The 22,621-nt window shown below is 38.6% G+C and overlaps 2 protein-coding genes across 2 annotated transcripts in view; both read right to left on the bottom strand.

Annotated features, from left to right (window-relative positions):
• The window catches only part of LOC113569330 (class I histocompatibility antigen, Gogo-B*0201 alpha chain-like), a 74,137-nt gene extending 68,727 nt beyond the window's left edge, over nt 1-5,410 (bottom strand). The window contains exons 1-4 of the mRNA XM_035526189.1: nt 5,259-5,410; nt 4,118-4,378; nt 3,431-3,706; nt 1,310-1,606 (exon numbers count right to left, since the gene is read on the bottom strand). Coding sequence (XP_035382082.1) covers nt 1,310-1,606; nt 3,431-3,706; nt 4,118-4,378; nt 5,259-5,337 — 913 coding nt within the window. The 5' untranslated portion in view covers nt 5,338-5,410. The remainder of the gene's footprint in view (nt 1-1,309; nt 1,607-3,430; nt 3,707-4,117; nt 4,379-5,258) is intronic.
• A 1,307-nt stretch (nt 5,411-6,717) lies between these two features.
• Nucleotides 6,718-22,621, bottom strand: part of LOC118241290 — a 21,735-nt gene continuing 5,831 nt past the window's right edge. The window contains exons 2-7 of the mRNA XM_035525939.1: nt 12,484-12,595; nt 10,018-10,356; nt 9,709-9,750; nt 9,400-9,513; nt 8,657-8,688; nt 6,718-6,723 (exon numbers count right to left, since the gene is read on the bottom strand). Of these exons, the coding sequence (XP_035381832.1) occupies nt 6,718-6,723; nt 8,657-8,688; nt 9,400-9,513; nt 9,709-9,750; nt 10,018-10,356; nt 12,484-12,595 (645 nt within the window). The remainder of the gene's footprint in view (nt 6,724-8,656; nt 8,689-9,399; nt 9,514-9,708; nt 9,751-10,017; nt 10,357-12,483; nt 12,596-22,621) is intronic.

Raw genomic sequence — 22,621 nt, 5'->3', positions numbered from 1 at the left:
AAGTTTATATAGAGCTACAGAGCTGTATGGAGATAAAATTCTGTCCCTACTCCAATCATCCCTGACAGTAACAAAAACAGGTCTCAAGCCCAGGTCTCGCAGGTGGAAAACATCTTCTCTTGACACATCTGCTAGTAAAGGGTCACTCTGTCATACTGTTATAAAATCACTACAGACCTGGAGTTAAAGGGTCACTCTGTCATACTGTTATAACATCACTACAGACCTGGTGGTAAAGAGTCACTCTGTCATACTGTTATAACATCACTACAGACCTGGAGTTAAAGGGTCACTCTGTCATACTGTTATAACATCACTACAGACCTGGTGGTAAAGAGTCACTCTGTCATACTGTTATAACATCACTACAGACCTGGAGGTAAAGAGTCACTCTGTCATACTGTTATAACATCACCACAGACCTGGAGGTAAAGAGTCACTCTGTCATACTGTTATAACATAAACTACAGACCTGGTGGTAAAGAGTCACTCTGTCATACTGTTATAACACCACTACTAGCATTAACACACTGGAACACACACTGGCAGATGGCATCACTGTGAGAAAAAGTTTAGAATTTTTGCTTGAATGGGTCCTAAAATGTGACTGGCTCTTTATTTACATTTACATCTTATATAACATAAGGGAAGTCTTCCCACAGTGCTGTCCACGTAATAGTTTAGTTCTCGTCATGTCATCTTGTGGTTAACTATGATATCATATTGTCTTCCGGGTATATTACTGGCTTTGGGCAATGCCGCCTCTGGCCTCTTTGTCTCTGTTCCAAGTCTCTTCTCATCTTCCTAGTTTGGCATTAGCCTGGTGTGTATTTAAGCCCTGTTGTGCCCTTGTGTCAATGTAAAGTCTTCCCTCTAGTTGTACTGTTATGGCTCTGTGCAATGTATTACATTTTCATGCTTTGTTTTCCCCCTACAGTTTGGTTGCCCTGTTTGTCTACCTCTCTAATGCCTGATCTCTGACTGTACCTACATTACACTTCTGACTCTGTCATCTGGACTGGTTTGTTTCTTACTAAACTCTGCAATTGGTTCCTCACATTCCTGTGCAGTCTCCCCCTTGTCTCACGTAGTATGCATCATTGTAGTTATCCGACCCCATCTCCCCTCTTAGTTATTCCCATTCTGTTTGTTGTTTGTCGAATGTGCACCTTGTTATAGGATGCGCTATGGCAATAGGTGTTGGAGCAGAAAAATGGCATCTGAGTCTTCTCTAAGGCCAACACCACAATATAAAGAATTTCAATGTTAGGTTTCAGCCTTTCCCCATCTGGAATCAGATTTCTCCTACCTGTGTTCAGGACTCTGCATTCATCCACTCTTAGCACCAAGTCCTTCTTCAGTCCACTGTGCTGAACTACACAGGTGTAGTCATTATTTTTCAGATCCTCAGAGGAGACTGTCAGAATGATTCTCTTCTGGAAGGTTCCATCCTCGTTGGGTGACGTCTCTCTGAACTCCACGTTCTCATGCAGATCCTCTCCATTCTTCTGCCAGGAAATCATCACTTCTCTGGGGAAGAAACCTGTAGCATGACACACCACTGGAGAAGAGGAGTCCTTCCGAAACAGGGTCACCTTTGGAGGAACTACAGAGGGAAAGACATTAAAATTACATTATAGTTATGAACTCACATTTTCAAGATTACTTTATATTTGACAACCAACTGCCAGACAAACTGAGATGTGTAGCTAGAATCAGGTAAGACAAATTCTACAGTGTAGAGTTAAACCTTCTATTCACAATCCATAACCAGGATCCCACAATGTAAGTAGAAAGAATCATTTGTAAAAGCCAGTCTGTATGTATGCTGGTCACATGGACAGTTAACATTCACATTTAAATGCCAAAAACAGTGAAGTGGGTTCCTTTAAACAGTTTTATAGAACATGAGTGAATGTTCACCCTCTCGAAGCTGACAGTGTTATCGAGCAGTTGAGGAGCATCTTAAAACAACTAACAAAGGAAAGATATAGATATCATCTGATAGTCAGATATAAATCTAAAGACAAATTCATCTTAAGGTGTCACTGGTGTAACAGTGTGCATTAAACAACAATAAGCTTGAGTAATATAAATAGTACCATCTGTTTTGTTCTGAAGCCTGATGGAAAATTCTAAATGTTGTGTTTAGTTTTTATATAAGGTTATTTTAAAATATCAAAATTGACATTCGTTTTATATTAATAGTAGAATAAATCATACTAATGAGTAATGAGAGTATTGTATTGTCATGATAGGCCAGCCTCCTAGAGTCCCTGTCTCCATGGTTTCCCTGTCTCGTACCTTTGTTTTACTTAGTTTCGTTTTCTCCGCCCCTCATGAGTTGCACCTGCGTCTTGTCTAGTGCTCATTAGCCACTGTATTTAATCCCTGTGTTTGTGCAGTCTTGTTGCTGATTATTGTGATCCATGCTCTGTTTGTGATTCCTAGCCTGTGCTTTACTCCTAGCCGCTGTTCGTAATATAATTTTAAAAATGCCCAGCTCTATATTTTAACTCTCCATCTATTTTTTGACTCCACTCCCTATAATGTTCCAGAATCACTACATCAAGTACAATGTAAAAGAAACCCTACTCAGTAGTTAACTAACCAGTGCAGTTTCCCAGTTTTCTGTTATTGAAATGTGTTGCAGGCCTGGTCTTTTCTAATATTTAGGACCATATCCAATGATTCCTTGACACTGTGTGGAATTCTCAATCACATCATGAAATGGGAAATTTTCTTTGTCAAGTTTGACCCCTAATGGGTATTTAACATACAAAAAGCATTCCATATGGACAAAAAGCCACTCTATGTGTTTGTGACATTAGAGAGCTGCACAACCTTACTGCTTGTTATTTCATTTCAGTCAGAAATTCACAATATGTCACTTTTTGACATACCAATTGCTTGATATAACAAATATAAATGATTTTGGTTCAAACAGAGCAAGTCTGTTTTTAACAAATTATTTTTTACCATACTAGAAAAGGAGTTTTCATAGGCTGACTGACTAAGATGTGCATGGGTGAGGAGTCTTAGCACATTCATTAACAGTATGCACAAAGTGAGTGAAAACAGCAATAAACACCTTGTTACATATGAAGAGTGGTTGTTCTTATGGAACAAACTATTCCTATGTGATAGGTATGAGGCTTGTGTAAAAAAACATCTGTGCAGTGGATAGCAGACTGGTGAAACTGGACTAATCTAGTAATCTTGTTTTAACATTGCAAGACATACTGCAGTTGCAGTAAGATAATTCAGCCATATCATGCAACCCTACTTTTAAATTGCAATATTGCACAAAATTATAATGTTACTAGCCACTCAACAGACCCAAAAATGATAGGTTAGTTTAGACAGAATATTTCTAATGAAGAAAAGGAATTTCAGACATGATAAATGATGCCTGTTCAATCCACTCTACCTTTGCTCTTCAATGCAGTGTTGCGAAAGCCTATGTACTTGTTCAGGTAGTCAATACACGTGTTCTCCAGATAGTACTTTTGGTACTCAGTGTGAGATCTGTCAGCTTCCATCTTCTGCTTTGTAATGTGAGCTTCACTCTTAGCTGCAGTCCAGGTGAGGGTATTCAGATCCAGAGTGACGAAGTCTTCTCCATCATAGCCATACTGGTTATATCCTCTAACAGTCCCATCATCATGCAGCTCACAACCGTACGTCCACTGCCACGTGTGGGTTCCTGAGAATGGAAGTTAGGTTGCATCATGGCAAGGCAGGATTGAGTGAATACTTATAGTATTTATGGGATTTCCATTGGTGCTACATAATATTTATATAAACCACAGACTACAGCCTGTAAATGTAAACTTCTTAACAGAGTACAGCTAATACAGCAGCACAGCTCAGGCTATATAGCAGGGGAGGAAACTCTCTATTACCCTCTGTCATCATAATTAAGTTCCTTTACATTTATATTACTTCATATTACTGCAGTCACGATCATGAGCTATATGTGAAAACATGTTTTTTCATGTACTGTATATAAAGACTTGTCTTTAGATAAATATAGACGACTGGCTATGCTACTGCATTAACTATATTTGGTGAAGTGTCATTAAACTGCAAACAGTATGATGTGCAATATCCTTACCATCGGTTTGACTGAAGCGTTTCATTAGAGTAGCCATGTTCACTCTGAACCACTCCTCATGATCCTGCAGTGTTTGTGTTTCACTGTTCCAGTAGTCTGGATCTTCATTCTTCTCTATCCACTCTGTCTTTGGGATCCTTTTCCTGATGTTGCTGTCATAGTACACAAACTCTTCTCCATCCAAAAGACCAACAGAAGTGTACATTGGGAAGTTTGTTCCCTGTGTCAGTCCAATGTGTAAGTACTTCAGAGAATGAACATCTGTTAAAACAGCATGAGGAGAGTGTAAGATTTATTACATTTAGCAAACCTTTTTATCCTGAACCGTTTACTTGGCCTGTTCTGTTCACACAGTGGTAAATCATCTGGTTGTTCTGTTTAAGTAAATATCCTTTCTAATATCGTATATTTATATAAACGTTAAAGCATTTAGTCCATGAAACAAAGCTAAAGCATATCCTTGATATTCTTTCTATTGCTGCCTTATTGGTTGAGAAACAACGAAAACAGAACGTCATGAGTCACTAGGCAAAATCAAGACGCCTATGTTTAAAGTGAAACCAATAGGTGCCATTTGTTATATAGAATTTCCACAAGCTTCCATTTTAGTAACTAGTGAAAATATTATGTTTGAAATGTATATATTTCATTATACAAAAATTATATGAAGTAATTATATTGTTATATAAAGTAATTGTACTTTCTTGTATTAAATAGACCTACACGTTCTTCTAGAAGGACAGATAACAGATGCAAAAGCCAACTATCAGATCGTTACATTAAAATAAACTGACGAATGAACACTATACACTGAGCCTCTGATTAAAAAAAAAAAAAAATGTTATGTGATGATAACCAGCTTAGTCAAGGAACAACTTTTGAGTAACCTTTTTCCTTTTAACAAATTCGGGTATCCGTGTACTTTCATGATCTCACAACATGGCCATCATTAAGCAGATTAAAATATTATATTATTATATAACCAACATCAGCGTTATTCTGTAGGCTACTGTTTCGAGCTATCAAAAGTAATGATTCTATGATCTGATGATGTAGTGCAATATTGTATTCACTGAATTACAAAAATTGCGGACGAATACAATTTGTTACCATTAAAATATATAATAATAATTGAATTTACCTGCAGATGACAAGTGAACACTAACGGCGAGAATAAGCAGGGCTTTTGTTACTGTTCTTTTGTGATCCATCTTCTCCATTAAGACATTATTTCACTTTATATTTCGAGTTTAAGACGAGCACACAGCGGACACGATTAACTAGTATCGAAAGTGTAACGCCTGCTGTGTAGGAGTCTCCTCCAATGAGGATTAAGATTAAAAACACGTCATCTGTCGCCAGAGAAAGATAGCCAGACTAGGTTAATAGGGAGCGTCTCCAAAACCAACCAACAAAACAGGATAGTGTTTTACAAGTTTCCCCCTCACGATTCAAAGTCACAATGTGCCAAGATCTGCAAAATAGAAAATATATGGGGCTGTAAACTAAATCACATAAGATAGAAATGTACGTTACTCAGAGAAATGGAAATTGTTCTCAAATTGATCTTAGAATGAATTTACTTCAAATGTCAATCGCAAGTAAATATTAATATATTCTGAACGTATGAGTCGTAGTGTCTGAACACTCATCCAGATCTTGTTGCAGAGTGTAGAAAATTATGCACAGTAAACTGCTGAGTTGGTCAAGAGCACTGTCCTTAGCTGTAGAGCCAGAAATTCCATATTGAATGTCTAGTTCTTGGATAAGCGGCGAACGGCGAGTTTTAATTTTCTTGAGAATTTGGCGTCCTCTAGTGTCCGTTAATAAAATCCGGTCCATGAAAGCACCTACTAGCCCGCTCGCCTTGGAGTTTTCTATCATTGCTTTGAAATATGAGGCCATACACAATGTATCTCTTCCATTGAAAAAGAAAAAATGCGTACACAGTAAGGTGTAGGCCCTTTAAATCAGTGAACTATAGACTGCACTTTTTGTGGTACTTAAAGTAGGTGTACTCCCTTTCAAAAGCCTTTTGAAAATTATTATTCTAATAAAGTAAATTAAAAGAAATGTGCAAACCTTGTTTCAGTTGTGCCATTACAGTAGTATCTCACACATAAATCATTCTCCAAATGTAGTTATAATATATAATCCTATATGCCTATAATACGCCTATAATCATAGGCATGTCTAGCCCCCTTTCAGGGGTGCTCAAGCACCCCTAAATTGAGTCCCAGGAAAAATAAGAGTGAAATGGTTTTTGTTGTTGTTGTTGTTGTTGTTTTAAAAACCGAAGTTTGTCTCTGGAAAGCAGAAAAACACAAATGTTAAAATAATAGAGAGTATTTTAAACAATAAAAACACAACAGTACCCCCTTGCCTCACAAAAGATATGATCGAAGAGCGAGATTTATTAGGGGCAAATCCAGAGTCGTAGTCATTATAGCAGTCGAGGGTCATAGAGCCAACACGGAGAGTACGAGGATACATGATAAACAAACGCGCACGAAGGCAAACAGGGGAAGCAGGCTGTAACCGAGGCTAGGAAAGACGAAGGCTAGGATAACAAAACAGATTAACATAAACGAAGACTTGTTTTACACCTGCAGAGCCAGCAGAGGGCACCAAGTGTGTTCTCGTGGCTCTCCGCAGACTTTGAGATGTTAGAGATAAATCTTGTATATCATTTCATCAAATCACCATGGATTGTTTGTCCCCTTTAATGATCCACTGGATGTTTAATAGATTTTACACATTTGGCAGACACTCTTATTTAGAGCAGCTTACAATTCTCAATTACATTACAGAGGTAGGCAAGTGCAGTGTTTTTACCCAAGGATCGTATACCACAGAGTACTTGCTCAGACATGTATTGAGCCCTGATCCCCCACAGGAGAGGCAACATTGTTAGCCACTACACTACAACTAGCACAGTAGATATATAAAAGCCCCCGTGCTATGCCCAGACAGAAAAAACAAAATGTCAAGGCCTTCTTTAGTGTTTTTTTTTCTCCTATTGAATAGAATACTGATAATCATTTTTATTACTCTAAATTAAAAAATGTTAGAAGGGGCTAAAATCCATCTAAACAGATACTGTCTGTTTCTCTCGTTCTCTTTCTTTACTTTTTAAGACATTCTCTAGGTTTCATTATCCACTAGGGTTACATGATTGCAAATGCTTACTATTAATTTTTGTTGAAAATTGTCTTTAATAATTTTCATTAAACCTTTCCTACCTGCTTTACTCAATAAAGCTATTAGGCTACTGTTCAGGGAGTGTAGACACAGAAATAATTTTCGGTGACCAGCAAGTGAGCAACATAACACAAGGCAAAGGCCTAAACATGAATATTAATTTAAATATATGAGTTGATATGCATATTTCATGAATCTGGGCTGTGACTATAAGTTATCTGATATTAATCTTTGTATTTCAAAAGCAGTAATGCTTGAAAGCTGGAATTAGCCTGATAATGCTATTATAATTATATAATTATATGATATTTATATGATATTATATGTGATAATTATAATAAATACACATGTTTTATGTTTAAATGTAATTTGTGATTTCACAAATTTGGTAAATTCTTTAAATTTTTTAAAAACTGGTATGATTTATAAACATATTATTTGTGGTGATCACAAATGGATTCCATATACAAATGTTTGCTTCTCAACAAAACCAAAGCCAATAAATGAGAGCAACTTAATCTTTTTTTAGGTTGGTTGCACAACACAAATTAGAGGATGTGTCCTAGCTGATTCATTAATATTTCCCAACTCAGAATAATGAATGCGGTAGCTAACTCAATTATTCAAATGTGGTTGATATGTTTTGCATTCAGCTGGCAATCTGGGTTTAAAACAGGCTACTCCCTTCTATGACTTTCTGCTATTATTACCTTTAATTCTGAACTGAATTTTAATGACACAGAAAATTAATAAATAAAACTGTTTATGAACATATATTTTATTATACCATCAAAGAGAGTATGTCATCATGTTTCAGGAACATGCTTGACTAATGTTGAATGGAAGAATACAAAACATGTGGATCCATCACTTCAGCGGGTCTGTGTGTTCTGTAGCTTTTCTTATTGGAGAAATGTAGAGCAGCATAGCTGACTATATCTGCCTCGTGCTCCTGTAGAAACACAGAACAATAAAGCTGAACTTTATAAAACTGATATTTAAAAACTGCCGTAAAATGCAATCAAAAGGCTTACGCAGACATTTGTTGTTGTTTATCTGAAATGTATGGAATATTAAGATGTTTACACTTAATTATCAAAACTACTACTTTTCTTGGTCTCTGCTAAAAAAATCAATAAAATGAAATAATGAGAGCCTTTTTTTCTTAACTCACAAAATTGAGTTGTTCTAAAATATCCAGTTTTGGTTTTTAATTTTCCTTCAAAATGTTTAATGAAAAATTAAATGAATGCACATTCATTTATATTTACCAAGAGCTTAATTATTATTTGAATATACATTTACAGTGGTTTTAAAATGTAACAGTCCCTTATTTACCTCTTTTGTATGTAGGATGTCAGAGTTACCATCTGTTGGAATAAGTGACAATGAAAATGAATTTTACTATAAAAATGAAACATAATAATGTAATTTTTCAAGTGTTTTCTCAAAAATATGACTTCACCTGTCAGTATTATGACAGGTGTTTTTTCTACATAATAAATATTAGGTCAAAATAAATAATAACAATAATAATAATAATAATAATAATAATAATAACAATTTCTTCTTCAAGAGCAAAATGGCACTTGGGTTGAATTTCTGACATGCCATTTTTATTACAGTTTGTTGGTTTACAGTTAGTGACTATCACCATACTGCAGTTTGTATACTTCAGCTGTTCATCATCGGTCAGTTTCTGACCACTGAAGCAGTGTTTTTTAGATGGTGGTCAACCCAGAATTCACACGGAAATGCATAAAAACTCCAGCAGCACTGCTGTGTCTGATACACTGACACCAGCAATCCCATGACTCTACCATGTCAGTGTATGTGCAGGGTGGTTGTTGTTCTGTGTTTACTTTTTTCTGTGTTTACAAAATGCTTTCTTATTTCAATTAATTCTGTCACTATATTAACTGTATGTCTATTTTTTTCCCAGAACATGATAATGATGACTGGGTCAAATATCTTTTTTATTATATTTTAAGATTTTTTTTTTTATTTTAAGAATTTAAAATACAGTAATGTGTAGGCCTTGTTATGTTATATTAGCTGAGCTTTATAAGGCAATACTTTACCCTTTGTGTCTTTTCTGTTCTTCTGTTTGTTATAGATGATAAGAAGGGAACTGAGGAGAAACACTGTCGCTGCACCAAACGCCACAGTGAGAGTGAATAAACCCACACAGTCACCTTTGAAAAAATGAGAACATTATTACATTTAAGTCATTAAGTTCAATTGATACACAGATATACACAGAAAACAACAAGGATATACAATGGGAAATGCACATCAATCCTACAATCTGGTGACTGAGTGTAAAACCAACTGTCTACTAATCCAAGAACAGGACAAGCATGCAAACTAGGAAAAGAGAAATGGCAAACCTTCTTTAGTTATGTTGATGCTCTCAGGTGTTTCATTTCTGTCTACAAAATGAATCAATATTTTTACAGGCTGAATAATCTAATATGGTAAAATGCAATGTTCTTCTTTGCTATTTGCATAAATGTTCCTTAAATATTTAAAACATAATGGAGTGTATGTTTAAAACTTTAATCTTTGTTTAGTTCTGTTATTTTGCAGTGGTTTGACCAGTGTGTTGTTTAAAAACAATGGCAATGTTCCTGGTTAACTCAGGTGGTTCACCAAAGGCAATACATTAGTAAAGGAATATCCTCAGATTAGATTATTACCTTTGACATGTAAATATGTTGTGTTGCTAAAGGTTATCTTATCATTTAGCAGCAAACTGCAGTAATATAGTCCTGAATCTGTGGGATCCACTACAGTGATGGTGAGAGAGGCATTCTTGTCATTCACAGACATCACAGTTCGATTGTTTGGAGTGAAGAAGTAACAGTTTTTAGATTTGTGATTTTTACATGCAACACATTGTGGTACAGAGTTACTCGTCTGTTTGATCCAGAATATGGAACCAGAGCCATGCAGGCTGTGTTGGCACCACATAGTGACATCAACACCAGGTTCTGCCATCTGAGTGTTTTGAGAGTACAGAGACACTGGGAACAAACCTGCAACCCACAATGACAGTAGATCAAAAACTGCAGATCAAGCATTGCTAAATAAACCCTGCAGATCAATCCCTGTTGATGAAACACTGCTGATCAAACACTGATGAAACATGATTGTCGTCAAACCACTCTCTAACGTTTGCGTCTGTTAAAAAAGGTCCATACATCTATAACAAAAAGATCAATATTGGTTAACAGTAATCTTAGTAAGAATGCTTAGTGCTACAAAACATTAGACTTAAAATCTAAACTTTATATAAGACTGGCCAACTGTGTAACATTTCAACCTAACCATCATACAGAAATCTTAGAAAATAAGAATGATTAGAAATCTCACATGTATGAAACGACCAAGCAATGCTTATAATACAGTTCAGGGTTTTTCTTACAGTTGAATAATATCCTGAATGAACACTACTTACCTACACCACAGAGCAGCAGAGTCAGAATTGAACAGAAAGCCATTGTTGTATCTTATCAGAGCCCAGACAAAGAGGAACTCTGTGTCAGATTAAGGTCTGCTGATCTATATGGAGGAGGTGTGGCTTTCACCACAGACTAATCTGTGATCGGTATATAAAATTAACACAATGATATATATCTGTGATGCACTTAATTCAATTCTATTTTACATAGTAGAAAAATATTAGTATAACAAAAAGCAGAAGACAGAAAAAATAGCATAAAAATTCAGTGGTATAAAATTGATGTACAATATCTATAAATTACACACTACACAGGAAAACAACCTTTTGTAATTACAATTTCACATTATAGTTATAATTAATTAATATTTTTAGAATCTCAATATTAGAAAGTGTACATTTACATTCTGGTCATTTTAATTTCCAATTAGGTTCTGATATTTTCTGATAACTAAAGACATCATGGGTTGTCTGAGTGATAGAAAAAAATTATGTACTATATCTATAAATTACACACACTACACAGGAAAACAACCTTTTCTAACTGCAATTTTTTAAAAAGTTTTATTTAATTAAGATTTTTTTTACAATCTTGAGATTAGAAAGTGTACACTCTCCTGGTAATTACATTCTGGTAATATAATTTCCTTTTAAGTTCTGATTTGTTCTTTAACTAAAGACATCATGGTTTTGTGTATTTTATTCTGATATACTGATACGCCACACTTAATGGTAAAGCCCCATAGACATGGCTACTGTTGAGGATACAGAGGATGTTTCCTCAATACTGCTTTAAAGTGACAGTTCTAGTTGGTAGATGAGCTGGTCAAAGGTTCTGTGAGAACCTCACACTTGGTCTTCTGCCACTTCCCTTGTTAGCAGGCTGGAGAGCTGCTGTATTGATGAGCCATACATGTGGTTTTAAAGGGTTGTGCAGTGAATACATCTGAGGTGTATTCTCTTAACCTTGTGTTAAAAGCTAATACAGTATTACAATTTGGGTGTTGGGTTAGAGTCTCCTGGTGTTGATTTGCTGTATATATGACCTCCATTTTCCCCTCACTCATTCTTCATCATTTCGTACTTTAACTGCGGCCTTTACAAAGACATTTTCCAGTCTTTCCCTTTTTTATTTTGTTATAAACTCTTTCATTCATTTGGTTGGGTTGTATAGGGTTCTTGTTTGATGTTAATTGTGAATTTGCATATGTGAATTTGTTAGCAGTACTCAGATGACTTACTTCCTTGAATGTGCCAGTATAAATGTTTATACTCGCATCAATGAGCTCATGTGAGATGCGGAGATGTGACTCATCGATACAATGTGGATGATCTGATGTGCCAACGGGAAATGAACTTTAAATACCTATTTCACTTATGTGTTGGTGCTGAAAACCTTTGATCAGTAGTCACCATGCAACAATGCAGCTCTATAGGGCTCTGAGTTTGTACATTGCTGTCAGTTGTAGGCTTTCTTTGAGACAGTGTTATGAGTTAGAATAAACCCTTTTCCCATCCCAGGTTTGTTGATTAGGACCATAGGAATTAGTACTTTTCTGTCTAGGTAGGTTCTTAGATAGAGCCTCCATGTGTGTACTTGATCTTTAGAGGCTTTATGCACAGGGCCTGTTATCAGGTCTGTTCCTTTGGCTCAACATCTGGACCTGTTGGACCTGCTTCCGGACACGCCACCGCTGATCACCACAGCTGCGCCTCCGGACCCCCTGGACCCACTGCCGTCGATTGTCGAAGCCGTAGCTCCGGACCCCCAGACCCACCACCGCTGATTGCAACACCCCCGGACCCACAAGTTCCTGAATGCAGTGGAAGAAGCCACTTCACAATTCCCCGTGCCTCCTGCCAGGCCTGTCCCCGTGGTTGCTCCTCAAAGCTCTCCTGTGCCCCGAAAGGCTGCCACTGCCATTTTGCCATTCTCCTCTGTGTCTGTAGACCTGACTCCTTATTCACAGGCTTCATGTTGCCTGCCCATCTCGCCTTGGCCTGTGTCTCCTGTTCCCTGTGGGCTTCCTGTGTCTCCGTTGTTGCCTGCTCCTGCTGCCCCGTTGTTTTTGCCTTCTCCGTTGCCTGGTTTTGGTTTTGCTCCTGTTGTGGTGTCTGTCCCTGTGCCCGTCTCTGTGCCCGTTCCAGTTCCTGTGTCACCCTTTGTTTCTGTCCCTGAGGACTGCAACCACGCAATCAAAATCAAACGTCAATCAAATCTCCAAAAAGTACACTTACCCATTACCTCTCATACGTGATGCCCTGGAACAACTCAGGGACGCACATTATTTTACTAAACTGGATTTAAGAAGTGCTTACAATTAATTAGGATTAAGGAGGGAGATGAGTGGAAGTCTTTGTCACAACTAGGGGGCATTATGTGTACAGAGTTAGGCCGTATGGCCTTAGTGTCGCGCCTTCTGTGTTCCAGGCATTCATAAATGATGAAAATTTGTCACCGCATATAAAGATGATATTCTTATTTATTCCCCAGACCTCACATCCCACATCCAACACTTAGGTTCAGTACTACAGTGTTTAATTGATAACCGGCTATTTGTTAAAGGGGAGAAATGTGAATTCCATTGTCAATCCATTTTGTTTCTAGGCTAAGAGATCAGTCATAATGGTATAACAATGGACAATAGGAAGACTGAGGATATTTTCTAGTGGCCAGTACCCACTACAATAAAAAGATTACAGTTTCTTAGGTTTCACCAACTTCTATCATTGCTTCATTAGGAATTTCAGTTGCATGGCAGCCCTTCTTACTGCTCTTCTTAAAGGGGATACCGTAAAACCACGTTGGACTCGTGAGGCTGAACAGGCCTTCAACAAACTTGTGAAAGCGTTCACTAGGGCACCTGTTCTAAAACACCTAGATCCCCTGGCCCCCTTTGTTGTAGAAGTAGATGCCTCTGAAGTTAGTGTAGGGATGGTGCTTTCTCAGAGAGCTGAAAATTCCAAGTTGCACCCTGTGGATTCTTATTCTCACAAACTCACACCGGCAGAGTGCAACTACGGCATTGGGGAGAAAGAGCTCCTAGCTATGAAACTAGTTCTAGAAGAGTGGAGACACTGGCTTTTAACCTGGGCACACTCATCTCTGACAACTGGTCACCCAGCGGAGACCTGCACACTGCAACTGCTGTCTAACCAGTGTTGGTGGGGGTCACTGTCCAATGATGTTCATAGATACATCTGTTCTTGCTCCATTTTCTCCCAATGTAAGACCACCTGCAGGGAAGCTCATGCCCCTCCCAGTACCTGAATGACCCTGGACATACATAGCAATTGATTTCACCACAGACCTGCCTGAATCTTTTGGACACACCACCATCCTCACAGAAATAGATCAGTTCTTAAAGGGAATTTGCTTCATCCCATTTTCCTGTCTGCCCACTGCTTTTCAAACCACTGAATGTCATAATGCCAAATCCCCTGACAGACTACAATACCCAGCAACCTGTTCGTCACCCAGTCAACGACTCAACCAATCGGAGGCATCCAATCAGATCAGTGTCACCAGAATATTGAACTCACCTGTATGTCCTGATTATTGGATTATATAAGACTGTTTTTTTTTTTTTATTCCAAGTCTGCATTTTCTGAACACTTAGGAGTGACCATAAGTCTTATATCAAGCTATCCTCCCCAGTCTAACGGCCAATGTTAGAGAATGAATCAGGAGGTGGGAAAGTTCATAAGAATTTACTGTTTCAACCATCCTATGGACTGGTCCAAATGTCTCATATGGGCAGAAATGTCACAGAATTCACTTAGCAGTTTGATCACCAGTATGACTCCCTTTGAATGTATCCTCAGTTATCATCCTCCTGGACTCCAACTCAAATGGATGTCCCTGCTGTGGATGATTAGATGAGAAGCACCGAGAAGGTGTGGGAGGAAATGCACTGAGCGTTTTGTGCAGGTTTTACACTAATACAAAGAGAAGGTGGACCGTCACTGAGAGACAGCCCCAGAATATCAGCCAGGAGACTGTGTGGCTATCCCCGAAAGACTTTCGTCACACAGGATGCTGTCGTAAACTCAGTCCATAGTCATATTCAAGATATTGAAGCAGATTAAGGAGGTTAGTACCAGCTCGACCTACCCTCTCATTACCACATCTCGTACCCATTCCATGTTTCTCTGCTCAAACTTGTAATTGCAGCTCCCCTTGATGATATTTCACCTGGCATCGATCCTCTTCCTTCCATCAAGTTTAATGGGACTCTTGTCTTTTCACCAGATCCTGGAGTCTAAGAGGTGCTTTATTTCCTGGGAGGAGTACAGTCCAGAGGAGCAGAGCTGGGTCCCAGCTAAGGACATCCTGGATGAGGGACTGCTCCCTGACTACCACGGGCAAATCCCGGAAAGATCTGCCCCTCGTCCCAGGGGTTGTCCTCACAGTGTGTCCTCTTTTGGACACCGTCCTGGTTATACAAAACTCTTTGAGAGGTTGAGTGAGTGTCCCCAACCTTGTGCCTTGGTCGTCCCGGACTCCTTGCAGGGGAGTTACTGTCATCCAGCCACCCCAGTTCATAACTAAAACTGTTGGTGTATGCCCACGCTGAAGTAATACTCTGTGTGTGTGATGCCAATATATGATTGAAACCTGGTAGAGTATGTTGTGCCCATATTGTCCTGGGATATCAAGTTCACAAGGGTTGTATGTGATGGGGTCGTAACACCAGAATTCTAGTGTTGTCTCAATAGTTGTATTGTACTCACCTGTTTTTCATTATCTGCTTTTTGTCTCACTTGTTTACTGAACTTAGCCTGTTTTTCTGTCTCTGATCCCTGTTTAGCCCTTTGTACTTGTGCTATTTTGCTCTGTCGTTACTGGTGTTTCATCCTGCTCTACATTTTGGTTGACTCTTTTCCTTGTCTTTTTGTACTGCCTTTTGCTATTAAATTTTTACCTGAATATGGATTGTTCTTGTTTTCCAGTCTCATCTGTTACAAAATGCATACATACATATTAACATGGTGTTTGTTAATATACAGTGAGTTAAATGTACTGAAGGCTTCCACAAACATACACACGCATGCTTGTTGCTGTTCTTTAAACATGTTATATAATTAAATAATTATTTCCAGATTTCTTTTTATATTTTTATTTATTGTAAAGTTATTTGTATGCATGTATTATTTTACATCACTGTGTGTTTGGTAAGTAAATTGAAACAAATGACACAACTAATGTGGAATGTGAAAGACCTTCTGAGTTATTCTCCCTCTGAGCTAATCTTTCCTGTCCCTCGCTCAACAGGAAGTGATGTCATACTCACTTACACCACTTATTTAAGATGTGTTGTAATCTGTTTGAAAATGAAATGAGTGAAAATGATTTTTTTTTTCCCCTGGTGTTACCTTCACTGTGCAAAAAAGCCCTCCTGTTTCTCACAACAAAGTAAGATCTGAAAACTCAAATAACCTTCTTGCACACAAAGCTAATAAGCAACTTTACTTTTTGTCCATTCTACTGCTTTTACAGAGACTGATTCTTAGTAACTGAACCACATCAGAACATAATTTTGTCATTTTTCTAATGATCCAGATTGAATGTAAGAGACGTATTCTCATATCCGGTTCCATATTGCAAAAAAAATAAAATATTCATACACAAAGGAAGTTGAAAAATGGAATATGTGTAGTTATTTGAAAAAATTTAAAAAAATTTTATGAAGGCAACATTGTAACGCTGCTGGCCCGAGTGTAGCAGGGCAGAACACACAGAATTCCTCGTCCGCGCAAGACATTTAACAACATTAAACATGGACAACTCAAGTGACACTGACATATATCTACACAGGTGAACATTATTAAATATGTAACAATAAAGATATACATTTAAATATGAAACTGTGGAAACAAACAGATGTTACTTGCCACAGCTGCTGTTTATGTTCACGACTCACAAAGAGACATAGCTAGTGACAATAACCAACAAAGGGAGCACACACGGACAGGAGTTTAAACAGACACACAAGACTAACATTAAACCCTATACTCGTGTGTGCAATCGTGCAATCGTGTGTGGTTACAAAAACAGACACACAGTACATTTGTGGATCCCCCTGCACGCGGCGGGCCGTACCACGTGACTATAGGGGGAGGAGCGGTCCGTCACAAACATCAGTTTGTTTATTCTCCAGTGACATGAATTATACAGCACTATGAAGCCTTAACTATTTACACTTATTGGAATTAGTTGCTACAAAACTCCCTTGTTTTCTGACATCCTAACAGTCAGTCTATAAGTGTCTTTAACAAGGTGTGACCTCAAAGAATAGAAAATTATCTGGTAATGGTATGATGTGGTGTTTTAACATAATGTAATCTTAGAATCTATGTTTTATGTACACAAATATATTCTAAATGCACTGTTCTCATCTATTTGTTTATTTCTGTTTCGAAAAGCAACCTAGAAAAGGTATTTTCACTCACTGGGTCCCACCAGTGAGACACATGTGTGAGGAGTCTAACTAGCCACATGGAAATCTAACTAATATTACCTAGTCCATCTCTCTATCATTGTGACAGCCGTGGAAAAGAGAGATAGTCCAGCTAAAGTTATGTCCTCTGAAGATTGATGTCCTTAAGCAATGATGAAAAAAGAAGTAAACTGAACTTGGTACAAACAGGTTTGTGTGGTTTTACTGCAATGAGGATGTTGGTGGACAGTCTTGTGGTTGGAAAAGATGACCAGCAATGGCATGCATGCACAGACAGTTGCAAACACACTCATATGGACTCATGTAAACACGCACACACATCAATGAACTCATTCAGAAATACACACTCATATGAACATATGTGGGCATACACACTCCAATGAACAAATACAGGCACACACACACACTCTTATGCACACTTGCAGGCATACACATGCAAACACTTACATCTTGCGTACAGAATAGGATTTCATTCATGTCATTGCATTTATGCATTTTGTTTTATTTATTTTATAATTGCCTATGGAACAAGAAAACACACACCAAAACACACACACACATACTCACACACACACAAATCAGAGACAGTAGCACAATGACAGCGCCATGATTAGTCATTTATTCCTCCATGATAATGGGTTACTGAAGTGCTTGTTTGTGCATTTAGAAGATATGACAGGTTGAACTCTAATGGAAACAATGACATCATCATCATCATCATCATCATCATCAAGATTTATTATCAGACGTGGAGCCCACAGGATTTCCCAAGAAAGAAACACCTCCAAACACACGGCCAATAAACACCACCTTCATATCCTCTCCCTCCTATTTTCTATATGGAGACAATAGAGAATGTACTGACCAGCTGTCTCACAGTCTGCTATGGGAACCAAACTCAGACTGCAAGTCCCTAGAGAGGATTGTGAGAACAGCTGAAAACATTATCGGGGTCTCCACCCACCATCACCACCTCCTACCACAAGCTCTGCGTCCACTTGGTGTTCTGCTTTGTTAATGATTCATCTCTCACAGTCTCTCCACCCCTTTACATTAATTAATGTTAATAATCTACCATATTGTCCCTCCACAAATCTCATACTGAACACTACTGAACATAATTTTTCAGTGACAGACATGCTGAAATGCCACACAAGCAGCCATTAAGCATAAATTATAGTACTATCTTTACGCAGGGTGCCCAGTGTGTCACTGTCCTTGTGCTTCATGTACTGTGTATGTATTGACTGTATTTCCTGCTTGTCCTACACTCTTCTCATAGTGTTGTGTAGTGAATTTAGTTTCTAGTCCTGTGTAATGTGCTGCAGTGCTGTTACGGTGCACCATGGACATAACATTCATTCAAATGTAAACAGCCTCACAGTTTGGTTACCATGGTTCCATGCAGTTATATATATTATATATAAACACTCTCAACTAATCATAGAAAATAAAATAAAATAAAATACTGAAAATACAGAGACAGTGTTTTGATAATTTGCTGACTGCAGTCTGTGTTCTGACCTTATTTTATCAGATGTTCTAGAGTGAAGGACCATCATCATTCAGCATCATACTTATCACTGACTGGAAAATAAAGTTGAAATGTGGTTTTGATGTGGCAGGGGGTCTGAAAATAGGTCAGGTACTGTGGACTGGTGAACATGTTGCACTGCTAAAGGTCGTGTGGTTAGGCTGCACAAAGCTGCAGATACAGTCCTGAATGTGTGAGGTACGCTGCAGTTATGGCAGGGGAAGTAGTTCTGGTGTTCACAGACATCACTATTCTATTATTTTAATAAAACGTAGGCAAAAACTACACTGCCTGGCCAAAAAAAAAAAAAGGTCACACACTCTAATATTTCGATAGACTGCCTTTAGCTTTGATTATGGCACGCATTCGCTGTGGCATCCTTTCTACAAGCTTTTGCAATGTCACAACATTTATTTCTGTCCAGAGTTGCATTCATTTTTCCCCCAAGATCTTGTATGCACAAAGTCTTCTCCACCACATCCCAAAGATTCTCAATGGGGTTCAGGTCTGGACTCTGGGGTGGCCAAATTATGTTTCATGCTCACTGAACCACTCTTTCACAATTTGAGCTCGATTAATCCTGGCACTGTCATCTTGGAATATGCCTGTGCCATCAGGGGGAAAAAAATCCATTAATGGAATAACCTGGTCGTTCAGTATATTCAGGTAGTCAGCTGACCTCATTCTTTGGGCACATAACGTTGCTGAACCTAGACCTGACCAACTGCAGCAACCCAAGATCATAGCACTGCCCTCACAGGCTTGTACTGTAGGCACTAGGCATGATGGGTGCATCACTTCAGCCTCCTCTTTTCTTACCCTGATGCACCCATCACTCTGGAACAGGGTAAATCTGGACTCATCAGACCACATGACCTTCTTCCATTGCTCCAGAGTCCAATTTTTATGCTTCCTAGCAAACTGAAGCTCTTTTTGCCAGTTAGCCTCACTGACAAGTGAGCACTCACTGCAGCACTCACTGACTACTTGATGCATGCCAAAAATCTTACCCTTCTGAAACAGATTAACATATTTTCCATGACCACAGGATGTGTCTTTTGACATGGTTGTTTAACAATTGAGAAGCTACTCACTGCATCAGTTAGGGTTAAATAACGTGTTGCCAGGTGACACATAATCACCCATGCAGTAATTATCCAATGGGAGGCTCTTACCTATTTGCTTAGTTAAATCCAGGTGGTGACCTTTTTTTGGTCAGGCAGTGTATTTGAAATGCATTATATATTGGAATAATTACACAAATAATTCTACTTCAACATGAATTCCTGCTGTTTTGCATGAATCAGAACATTTTCCAGACAAGGAGAGCGAGACAACAGTAAAACACTGCTAATCACTGGTGTGCTCTACCCTACACAGCACAGTAAGAACCTTCTGTATCACAGGAAGACGAGCTAGAGCAGCAACAGCAAGAACACAAAAAAAAAGAGCAGAAGCAGAACAAACGCAAAGCCAAAACGGAGAATATAAACATGACTGGACTTACCAGCAATTAGAATTAGTTTGAAGCAAACACGGACAACATGTAAAGATGCAGGTACATGCAACAAGAACTGACAACCAGGAATGAAAATCAAAGGGTTTACATACAGAGGGAACTCTGGAAAATGAGACACCTGAAACAATAGAAGACTGAAGACGGACATGAGTGTTAGAGGTCTGAGAGCACACGGACTTGGATGCAGTGGAAGCTGTGATGTGGGGGGCAGGGTGTCAGTGAGAGAACCCCTCCATGCAACTCCCAAAGCACGAGAAGGCTGATGGGATCCAGAGACCTGAGACAGGGGGAGTCCTCAGGGTCAAGAGACAGAGACAGAGACAGAGACAGACGAGGGGCGCTTCAGGAGGAGAAAACTGTGGAACAGACTGAGGGACTGGCCTGACAGGGAATGCGGATAAAGAGCATGTCTGTTAGCAACTACAGTACAAAATAAAAATAGTGGTGTGATGCTGATGAGAAGTTACTATAGAGGGTGTTTTCCACAGGGCAGAACCACCACAGCCTGCACATACTGGGTTTGGTTCATGTGGTTTTGACAAAAGGGCATTAAAAGTAAGAGTTGCAGTTCAACTGTGCGGCTGGAAAACATTCAAACACATGCGTACGCAAACATGCATACATCAAACACACGCATGCACAAGCAATTACTTAACATTCTGCCATGAATTCTGTTGTTTATAGCAGTCCTGATAGTACACTGTCTGCCTTAAATGTCAGAGTTCAAAACAATGTTTTGACATCATATATTTATCATATATTTTTTTAGTAGGAAGCAAATGCAACATTAAACCAGGCTGCTGTTTGCATCTCTGCCTGTGGGACCTGAACTGAGGTGGTAAAACACGTCCGTGTGGTTTTGACACAAGTGGGTGAAAATAACAGAGGGTCAGACCTGCGGTTGGAAAATGATCAGACCATGATGTACACATACAAACCCATACTTACACACAAACACACCTACACACACACACACACACACACACCACACACACACACACACACACACACACACACCACACACACCACACACACACACCACTCACACACACACACTCACCACACCCCTACACCTACACATACTCACACACACACACACACACACACACACACACACACTCACACTCAGTAGTAACTGCACGCAAGTTCCTTTTATGCATGAATCATACAATTTTCTAAGATTAACAACTTTCAAGTTTAGACGAGATGTTTTATAAAACCATAAATCCAAATTATATTCCTCACTATAATCCCCTGCCATAGAGATGTTTTTGGTCCACTGAGGTTCATCTCAGCCGATCTCCATCTGTATTGGTACTCTTCTGTTCCTCTTGTTACAGGAAATGATGCATTAATGTACAAGTCAGTGTTCCTGTCAGACCTGTGAAATGTTCAGATTCTAAAACAGTTTACACAGCAGTTCACAAAGGTGCTTGTGATGTGACAGATCTGACTCTGCCTGAGAGAGAAACTCAACTTAATATGTCAAGAATGACTAAAGAAACACGTAATGTTTAGATGTGATGGGTATTTGTTTCTAAATGATTGTGTATCTATAAATAAATCTAATTATGCTGCACCATTCTGACGTCCACTTCAGTGCTGATTATTTCTAAGTAGAAAATGTTTATAGAGGCCAAGTACAAAAAAAAGCGCATTAAACCCTTCAAATGTGAACAAAAATTTACTAGATGCATCTTTATTACCAACATGCAGAAGCAGGAACACACACACGCACACACACAAGCACACACACGCGCACACACACACGCACACGCGCACACACACACACACACACACACACACACACACACACACACACACACACACACACACACACACACACACACACACACACACACACACACACACACACACAGGCTGCATGTACGCATGCACGGACATATGCAGTGTTGTTTGTACCAAGCATGAACATAAAGTTAAGCATGAAAGTATCAAGTTAACTAAGCCATTCAGTTTGGTGTTTAAAGTGAAAAGTGATCAGATGAATGGGTTTGCTGAGATAATCCCTATTTTAAGACAAATGTTCTTCTGTCTGGATGATGTTTACAGTGGTAAAATGTTTGGTTTCAAAATCTTAAATCCAGTCATGAATGTATTTCAAGTTTCAACATTCAGAGTTACTCTGATTAACTGTCATTACCAAAACCATCAGTGAGACTGTGGGTAGGAAACAGCAATTTTAATAAGATATAAAAATATTTAACCTGCCCTTCTGTATCTCTACTGAATCTCTAATGAACAGAAAGTAGCTGTCAAACATGTCTAATGTAGAGTCTAAATTCTCAAGACAGGTCAAGCTATC

This window comes from Electrophorus electricus, chromosome 5 (genome assembly GCF_013358815.1).
Source record: "Electrophorus electricus isolate fEleEle1 chromosome 5, fEleEle1.pri, whole genome shotgun sequence".
Taxonomy (NCBI): Eukaryota; Metazoa; Chordata; class Actinopteri; order Gymnotiformes; family Gymnotidae; genus Electrophorus; species Electrophorus electricus.
Note: the sequence above shows the minus strand (reverse complement) of the source record. Positions and strands in the feature narration are given on the sequence as shown.